Source organism: Cyprinodon variegatus, unplaced genomic scaffold (assembly GCF_000732505.1).
Source record: "Cyprinodon variegatus isolate N-32 unplaced genomic scaffold, C_variegatus-1.0 Scaffold43, whole genome shotgun sequence".
Lineage (NCBI taxonomy): Eukaryota > Metazoa > Chordata > Actinopteri > Cyprinodontiformes > Cyprinodontidae > Cyprinodon > Cyprinodon variegatus.
In genome coordinates this window covers 2,064,282-2,074,005 of record NW_015150496.1, presented here as the reverse complement: position 1 = coordinate 2,074,005, position 9,724 = coordinate 2,064,282, and the positions used below count along the sequence as shown (strand labels likewise).

General features: G+C 39.9%; 1 protein-coding gene across 1 annotated transcript in view; it reads left to right on the top strand.

Annotated features, from left to right (window-relative positions):
* Positions 1-6,631, top strand: part of bckdk (branched chain ketoacid dehydrogenase kinase) — a 28,647-nt gene extending 22,016 nt beyond the window's left edge. Inside the window, exons 5-6 of the mRNA XM_015370187.1 lie at positions 2,046-2,204; positions 5,080-6,631. Of these exons, the coding sequence (XP_015225673.1) occupies positions 2,046-2,204; positions 5,080-5,224 (304 nt within the window). The 3' untranslated portion in view covers positions 5,225-6,631. The remainder of the gene's footprint in view (positions 1-2,045; positions 2,205-5,079) is intronic.
* The last annotated feature ends 3,093 nt before the right edge of the window (positions 6,632-9,724 follow it).

Here is a 9,724-nt window from a genome sequence, read left to right as displayed (position 1 = left end):
AAAGTTCATATTAAGGTCTTAGTTTTTAATGATCTTAAGCCGGGCTTACGCTGTATGATTTTTTTCAATCGTCGCACGCAGCTACAGCTCACAACAAAAGTTCACAGCTCATGATGTTTGTTCTCACGCTGTGCGACCCTACGCTCTGATGCGATCTACCTGCTCACACTGTACTTCTAAAAACGACGTCGGACTCAGCTCCGCAGTGAGATGGCGCTAATCGGAGTCGTCTATCCGGAGGCTTAACGAGCAGAAGAGGAATATGAAGCTCACTAGAGTGAAACGCGCTGCCTTAGCTATTTGGGGAATTTTGTGCTGAAAGCCCTAAAAAGAAAAGGTGACGACGTATTTGGTCAAAAACACGGCTGAGCAAACGTGGCTAGTACGGTCTGTAGCTTCTGTGCATTCATCTGAGAAGAAGAAGAATCCTGGTTTGCCCACTGAGTGATTTGCCCACGACCACCTGACGACGGCCGACTGAATTTCACGTGTTTGATTTTTACAGACCTCACGATTCCTGATTGGGAGGCGGTCGTGAGAGGCTGATCACTCCTCGTTACTCCCTGTATACTAAACAAAATCAGGCTTAAGGTCGTCCCGATCAAAAAATTCTCACATGATTGGAAAATCAGCCAGAAAAGGGCAAAAAAATCCTACAGCTTTAGAATGAGTCACTGATCACATATCAATCTACCTCAATGGGTTTCGTTAGGATTTCCAGTTACAAATCTGCAAAACCTGAGTGAAGTTGGCCCCCCCCACCTTCTTCAAATCAGACACAATTAGTGTCAAATGTTTGTGCAGCAAAAACTTTCATTTGTGCCGCTATCATTTTAAAGATATAAAGAAATATTTCTAGAGGTCATCAAAGGTCAACCAGCCCCCCCACCTTCTTTAAATCAGACGAAATGAGTGTCAATTAACTCAGCTCCGTTTGTGCAGCAAAAATTGTCGTTTGTGCTGCTTTGGATTTGAATGAAAATGTAAAGGTCAAAAGGTCAACCAGCACCCCCCACCTTATTTAAATTAGACAAAATTACTGTCAAACGTTTGTGCAGCAAAAATTTTCGTTTGTGCCGTTGACCTTTGATGACCTCTTGAAACATCTCTTTATATCTTTAAAACGATAGCGGCACAAACGGAAAATTTTGCTGCACAAACGTTTGACAGTAATTGTGTCTGATTTGAAGAAGGTCGGGGAGGGCAACTTCACTCAGGTATCAGCAAAACGTGTTTCATGATTCTAATGTCATACAAAAAAAAAGTAAGTTAGAAATGTTTGGTATGCATCTCACTTTGTCTTATACTCAGCACTATCCATCTTTTGAATGTCCCTGATGACATAAATCCTCACCTAAGGGGACGGTTTGTTCTTTTTTAGTTTGATCTCAGCAGAGCGCCTTCTGTCATATCTTTGTCATGATGTCATCATAGCATGTGGGACTCCTATAGAATCTCTACCTACCAGAAAGACCACATTTGTGGAGCCCTTGAATAATAGTTTTACTGTTAACAGAGCTGTTAATCTCTACAGCTCCCCCAGTGGCCACAAGCCTCTTTGCTGCGTTCTTTGAATAAAGGGCTGTGTATCCTCCTGCAGCAGTGTGTCGCAGTTAGTTTGTCGCACTTATATGACGCAGATATTTTTGATTTATGCCCAATTTTGAAGCCTGGTTATTCCACGCCACAACGCAAGAGGGACAATCACCAACTAGCTAGGATTGTGGGTGTCCGTGTGTCGGTTTGGCGAGCTTGTTCGCCGTCTACAACCCCTCATCCAACGCCAGGTGACGCACAGTTCACCCGTGAGTGTTCCTGAAAGACTGGCCGTGATGCTGTGTGTTTTTGCTTCGGATGCAAACCAACAGATCGTCGCACAATCACTTTAAAAGTGAACTTTTAAACCCTGCGAATTCATCGTACAGTTTGAGCTGTAGCTTTGTGCAACGATTGAAAATATTGCAATGTATGGCAAGGCCAACATAAAAGAAAATAAATAATCATTTAAAACAGCTCTGACAATGATTGATTTTTTTTTCTGTATTTAGGATTTCTGATCGTGGAGGCGGCATCCCTCACAAAATAATAGACAAGGTTATGGACTACCACTTCAGCACTGCAGAGGAGAGCGTTCAGGACCCCCGCATGAGCAACCTGTTCAACACCATTACCAACAGTGGGAACCAGTCCAGCCCCATGCATGGGTAAGGATGAGACAACAGGATAAGGGATGTTTGCAGTGTTTTGCTTTTCTAGATTTTCGTCTTGTGACGTCGTACTTGCTTACTGAATGCCGTGTGTGTAACTTGACGTAACTTGCGTAGAAAACGTGACGTAATTTGTGCTTCCCAGCGCTAGGCTCTGATGCCGTTAAGAGAACCGTTAAGCGAGCTGCCAAACGGTGCCATGGAATTGGAACACGCGGAACCGTTTCTGAGCAGGAACCGGTTTTCGATTCCCATCCCTCCTCATTGGTGATAATAAATTACTGACTTATAGATAATAATTTTTATGCATTACATTATTTTTATAAAACATTTCTGTCAGATTATACCTGTAATTTTTACACGCTGTACCTTTAAATTTCGCAATTAAAAAATCAAAAATGTACCGCATTATTTTAAAAAACTTGCTTTTATTCGGAAATAAGAACATGCTTTCACAACAAACGATGGCTACGTTCAGAGGCTACGTTCAAACACAGCAGCTTTGCAACAGTTTTGTTTTTTGCTCACATGCTACCTGGATCTGATCTTTTCATGGCAGTCTGAACAACACAGATCCGATTTGTTCCAAAGCGACCCAGGCCACTTGGCTATGTGGTCCTGAATCCGATACGAATCTGATCTTTTTAAATGCGACCTGTGTCTGAACGGCCAGGTCGTATTTATCCGACCTGTACGCCATTAATACCCGACTAAGGTCACTATTCTGCATCTTGCTACACAGAAGCGGCAAGAAAAAAAAAACACCATGGCGGACGATGATGCAGAGAGCAGTGTTTATATTGAAAAGATTGTGTTTTTAAGGTTGGGAACTTTACTTCCGTGAACACAGAGCACGCTGGCCTGTGACATTGTTACGCCCTCTGCTGCGCATTCGGAAAACTTGCATTTTATGAATGCAGTTCACACAGGAGATCATATTCAAGTCGCATATATTTGGAAATGTGAACGGCAACGCAAAAACAAACAAAAAAAACGGATTTCACAAAAAATGACAGTGTGAATGTAGCCTAAAGGCCAATTTATGCTTCTGACGCATAGCCTCTGCAACCGTCAAATCTGTCTCTGTCTCAAAAAACTCCTGACTACGCGTCGGACAGTCGCAAACCTGCACAGACAAAACACAGCTGTGATTGGTTCTTGGTATGCCTTTCCGTCTGTCTGTGTGGTCGTCTTTCTCGATTCTGTCCCGGGGCGTGCCATTTTTAAAAACTGAGGAACAACTACAATGGACGACTATGACGAAAGGTTAATCGAAGAGTTTCGCTCCATTAACAGAACCTGTTCCTCTTTGATGTCTAGCAACTTTAGATCAAGCTCCACAACTGTGATATCTTGCAGATGCGCCATTGTTTTTTTGGAAGGTAAATATGGAAGTAAATCTGTATCGCTGGGATTTGAATTAAAAATGCCAGCGACAAAAATGCATGTGGCGTGACGCTTGTGGCGCTCATTCGGAAGGAAAACCAGCATGACGGAGCCGGTCATGCAAGCTAACGGTAACTCAATGGTGAGTTTATTACTTTCATTTTTCTGTAGTTGAGTTAGCGTTAGCTTGCATGACCGGCTCCGTCATGCTGGTTTTCCTTCCGTATGAGCGCCACAAGCGTCACGTCACGTGACTAAGAAAACGTAACGGGATTGGCTGGGTGTTGGACGCCACAATCCATTGCTAATGTCTGTGACCTGAAGTAACCCCTTCCCTTTTTACACTGAATTTAGACGCCGAATTTAAGACGGTGAAATAGAGCCAGTTGAATCTCAGGAGGCTGAAAATATTGAGTTTGAATTTTGAAAGGTTGAATTTTTTTATATGCAGATTTTTTTTAACACTGAAAAATTAAACTGAAAGATAAGTATTAAAAATGTAATCACTTTGAAATAGTAATGTGAATTTTTAGCTTGAAGAGAAAATAACAAATGAAATTTCAACTGTGTAGAAATAATGACAATTAACTTCTTTTTAGGTCAAAAATGTGTTCTGAATATATTTTAACACTGAAACAGTAAATACAAACATACAACATTTAAATTTCAGTGGCATTTTTAATTTAAATCCCAGCGACAGAGATTTACTTCCATAGATAAACACTGCCGCCGGCGTATGGGAGAATTATCCTGCCATAATGCAAGAGCACATAATTTCAATTTGAGAAAAGAATTTCATCTTCTTGCACTCAAAACTTATAATCTGTGACTCTGCTCGAGTCTCAGATACGCTCGCAAACCCGTAGGTCAGAAAAAAAAAAAGGAAAAAAAAGTTTGCTAGTCAGATGCTAATTCTGCCTCCAGCAGAAATTAAGTGACTTTTCATTGGTGATCCTTGAATCGCCCTTTATTATTTCCTTTTTTTTATTTTCCTGATTTTTGTTTTTTTTCATCTTCTTATTTTAATAGCTTTTAAATTAAAAAGCTATTTTATTGTCGGTAAGGTTTATCACAGGCACACTCAGAGTTAAACAAGCGCACCCTTTCTGAGGTCGTTCTGTTGGCTGGAGAGGTTGCTAGGCGACGATCCAACTGCAATCAGAGAGAGAGCAAAAAAAATCCGCAAGCAGAGCCTTTGGGTTTGCGAGCGTATCTGAGACTCGAGCAGAGCGCGGTTTGTGCGCGAAGAGAAGGAGGCAACCGCACACATTTGATGTGTGCGGTTGCAGAAGTATAATCTGCCCTTAAGTGTTTGCAGCAAGTGGTATTACACATTGCGATTAATGAGATTTTAATCTAGGAACAAATGTTCTAAAAAATGTAATCTCCATAAATAGAAAATTGGACTAAATCTTCAAGCTGATTAATCGGCCATCCCTATAGTATTATTTACCGTTTGGTCTGATTGCATCTTTGTGTTCAACAGGTTTGGGTTCGGTTTGCCCACATCCAGGGCCTACGCAGAGTACCTGGGCGGCTCCCTCTCCGTTCAGTCCATGCAGGGCATCGGCACCGACGTCTACCTGCGTCTGCGCCACATCGACGGCAAAGGAGAAAGCTTCAGAGTGTAGAAGTAACCCTCTGATCCCTGTAGGTCCAAACAGGGGAACCAGGCCATGTCAGAGGGCTTTTTCCCCACTTAAAGGCGGGAAGAGACGAGGTTTTATGTCTGCTGAGTGGCGGCCTTTCAGATCACTCTGCCAGATCTCCTTTGTTTAGCCTTTGACTGAATATAAGCTATGTTAGCTCTCCATTGAATGATTTTGGTTGTTCTTTTGTTTTGTTTTTTTTGCATTTTGTACCCCATGGCACGTCGTCTCCTTAATTTTTTGAATGTTTTGTTTATCGGGACAGACTGCATGATAAAAGAGCAAGAAGAAGATTCCTGTTTAAAGAAGTTGAGAATGAAGTTTCCTGTTTATGACCTGATTTGACACATTTTAAACGATGGTTTAGAAACACTCCAAGATTTCCTTGAAGCGCACAAAGCTGCTAAAAAGATCAATGGATCATTAAAACGTTTAGTCTTTTTTCTTCTGAAAGTGAAAGTAACCTAGTAAACGAGTTAAGACCAAGTGTCCATAGAGATCAAGGAGCTTTAATACGTTGGACCTTCAGACACCTTCAGATTTTACAGAAAAAATGCACAGAAATAGAAATCTGCCAAATCCCTGAAACTCACGAGTAGCATTTAAGACTTTCTGATTTGAGGAAACTCACCACTAAGGATGTCCCAATACTACGTTTTAATTTCTGATATACAGATATTGTGTAATACAGGTATTTACCACATCAAGACGTACGTTTAGTTATTCCATAATGTGGAATATTAGAAAAGGCAGGGTCATGTGATATTACGTAAACAAAGAAGCGTAGCTAGCAACAAAATGGCCCGAACCATTTATTGTGAACTGATTTCTGCTGTGATCAGTATTGGATTGGGACGTCCCACTGATTGAGTATTTCTGTGGAGCAGAGACGTTCAGCTGCCTTAATGTGCAACGTCCTCCATGGACTGAGTGATTTCCTTGCTTTTCCGTTTGATGCCTCCATTGTCGCCCTCGGATGTAATGTTTTGCTTCGACCCGACAGGTTTTAGATTTCATTGTAATCATGGTTCACATCGGTTTTTGACATTTCTGTAACAACTCACAAGCTAACCACATACCAGAGAAGTGTTTATTATCTACGTCGTCATGTTTATTTGAAAGAGTTGTTTGAAGTTTGCATATATTTTTCATTTGTTTAAGGAGCGAAACAGGGTTTCTTGCACTGTGTAACTTATTTTAATCACCTGCATTTATTTAGCTTAGTTACCTACAGTAACGATAATCTAGTTTAATTCAGTTTATTTATTTCTATAGCGCCAAATTCACATCACATGTCATCTCAAGACTCTTTCCAGTTCACCAGATCATCCAGTCAGATTGATTCAAAGTTTTCTATCTAAGGAAAACCAGCTGATTGCATCGACTCATTGACTCTTCAGCAATCCCTCACACTAAGCATGCTTGTAGCGACAGTGGAGAGGAAAAACTCCCTTGTAACAGGAAGAAACCTCCAGCAGAACCATGCTCAGTGTGAGCGGCCATCTGCTGAGGCCCACTGGGGTTCAAGGAGACAGAAGCAGACATAGAAAAAGAAGCATAGATACAAAAGGCAACTGTCAACCAGCTCCACAGGCGGCCCCGTCCAGGAAACACACAGCCAGGCAGACGAGCTCCGAGCCAGCCCCCATGTCAGAGGATGAAGAGAGCACATCCAGTTAGTCACAGTCAGAGAAACAGGACTACACTGGAAAACAGGCCGATCTCCAACATCTATAAACAAGGGTGTTGATGGCAGCAGCACAGCTGATATTTCTCTCCAGGATGGAGTCACAGCCAAACAGGAACAGACCAGATGAAGCTACTATGAGAAAAAGCAAAGAGAGCAGAACGTTAGAGATTGAACTAATGGATTCTGCAGAGTGGGAGAATAGAGATAGAATGAAGCAGAATGATGAAAAAGGGGTCCCTATGTCCTCCAGCAGTCTAAGCCTATAGCAGCATAAGTATAGAGATAGCTATATAATGGTTCAATTGTCATTAAATTTTATTTTTTGAATTTATTTTAACCCCTCTTTTAAGATGGAGCATCCACCTGAGAAGTGTCCCCCTGCTTCAATCAGGCACACTGTTCCTGGGAGCCTAAAGGAAACTTATCTGGTTTTTCGGCTTTATGGTGCTACTTTAGGACAGTCAAATCACATCCTGCATCCTGCAACTTTTAGATGTACCTTTGGTTGAGTCAGCTGAGTGAATACGACGGAGGTAACTCAGCTGTTTGATTCAGGCATATTGGACCAAGGATGGCTCTAAAAGTTGCAGGATACCGCCCCCTAGGAACTGGAAAATTGCCCACCCATGGGTTCCAGGGTAAAATAACCCAGGGGAGTGGCACATTGGATCTATCTACGTTTCTTTTTTTTGTTGTTGTTGCAAAGTCTCAAAAGTTTTTTTGTGACATAACCTCCCAACATCTGAAAGATTAAGAAAGCCACTTGGTTCATGTTAAGAAATAAAAAACATGAACACTATAAGCACTCCTATCATTGTGATGAACATTCCCCTGAGTGGTTTTTATTCAACAGATCAGCCCAAATGCTATTTTTCCTTCTTTTTTTTTTTTGCATGCATCACTTCTAATTGCTTTTTCTTTTCATTTTCTGTTGATTTTTCAACAGAAAATGAATTTGCATCTGTTAATTTTTGACTGCCTATTTTACTGTTGAAAACTCCAGGCAAGATGATAACATTCTTTGGTTTCATTTAGCAGTCAAAGATATTATATATCAGCTATTTTTGATGAACTCGCAGCAAACTAAATAGTTTAAGCAAACAAACTGAGATGAAAGGTTGGCTTGTGAGCTGTTGCCTTCAGGTTATTTTATCATTTCATTCAATCTTTGCTTTAATTATAAAAGTCTCCAGTATTGATGTTTCCCTCATACTAAAGAAGAGATGCTCATATTCACTACCTACATATTTTGGGTTTAACTGTGTGTAATGTTTTACTGCAACTCGAAGGTCTTGGAAATTGTAAAAAGAAAAAAAAATGTAGCTTATAACTGTAAAACATTTGTAGTTTAAAAGCATCTTTATTCCAAAATGTTGCTGGAAAGATGTTGAAGGGAGGCAGATTCTCATTTTTATAGTGCCATAAAATGTGCACTGTTGCCCTCTGCTGGTCTAAAAGAGTAAATGCAGGGTGAAGAGTTTGATGAAGATGATTTTTTTTTTGTATTTTTCTTTCCCCTTTTTTCTTTTTTGAAATCAGTTACTAGATGTTCAGATTAAAATAAGAAATGGATAAAGAGCTTATTGGAGTTATGTTACTGAAGAAATATACCCTCATGGGTGTTTCGGCGTCTCATGGATTCTGTTTTATTCAAGATTTAGTAGAAATAAATTTTACCTCTTCAAATTCTTGACTGAGCTTTCTTTGATACATTAATGATGCTGTTTATTGCACCAACACTTCAGACCACACAATGTTCATTACCTTACATAACATAAACCAAATATAGGATGACCTCTGTATGGACCATAACAGTGTTTGTCAGTTTGGGCATAAAAAAATTGTTTTTTAATTAAGTTATTTTGTTGCGCACACCTTGTTATTGATTAAAAACAATATAATATAATGGACATGGAGGAAATTGGTGGTACTGGTCTATTAATGAAAGGAAAACCTACAGAAATTCCAATTTGATAAAAATAATTACAAATTCTTTGAAAACAAAGTCAGACCAAAAAAAAAATTCTCATAGAACAGGCCTGGAAAAAATGCTGGAACTCCTAGAAAACTGAAAATAAAGGGTGTGTTTGAGTTGAAAATAAGGAGGCCGGAAGAGTTTGACTATAGATGCAAACAGGTACAGCCTTCTGTTGCCTCAACCGCCCCTCACTCAGCATACCTTCTGTCGCCTAGCAACCATGACAATCGACACAAAAAGCAGGCAATAAAGTGATGCTGAACTGTGGACAGTTTTTGTAGACTTTTCTGCTGATCTTGTATTTGGTTGCTGTAAAATCTGTTTGACCAAAGTCTGGGTGACATAATACCCACGGATAAATAATGCAATACCACCTTTAAAGGTATATTTATATAAACTTTGAAAGTTTAATTCAATTGCAATGTTACATGCTAGTACTGTTCATATTTTTTTTTTGTTATTTCGTCTATATTTAAAGGTTAAACTGAGTAATGAAAATCTTGGCTGGCAATTGAAAATTTCACAACTTTCCGTTAAATTTTTTGCTAAAGAACCAGAATCTTATTTAGAGAAGCCAAACAGATCAGTTTACTGCCATCAGATATCTAAGGAAGAGGATTAGGGCCACTGAAAAAAAAAAAAAAAAAAAAAAGATTTTTAACAGATTTTTACATTTTATTTCAGTTTAATATGAGAAAAAAAGTCAGAATTCTGATGGGCACCATGAAGGAAGAGATGTGGAGCACTCAGCTTCACCGACAAAGATGACCTGCTTGGGAGAGCCAGGATCACATTGGTGGAAAATGATGGAATA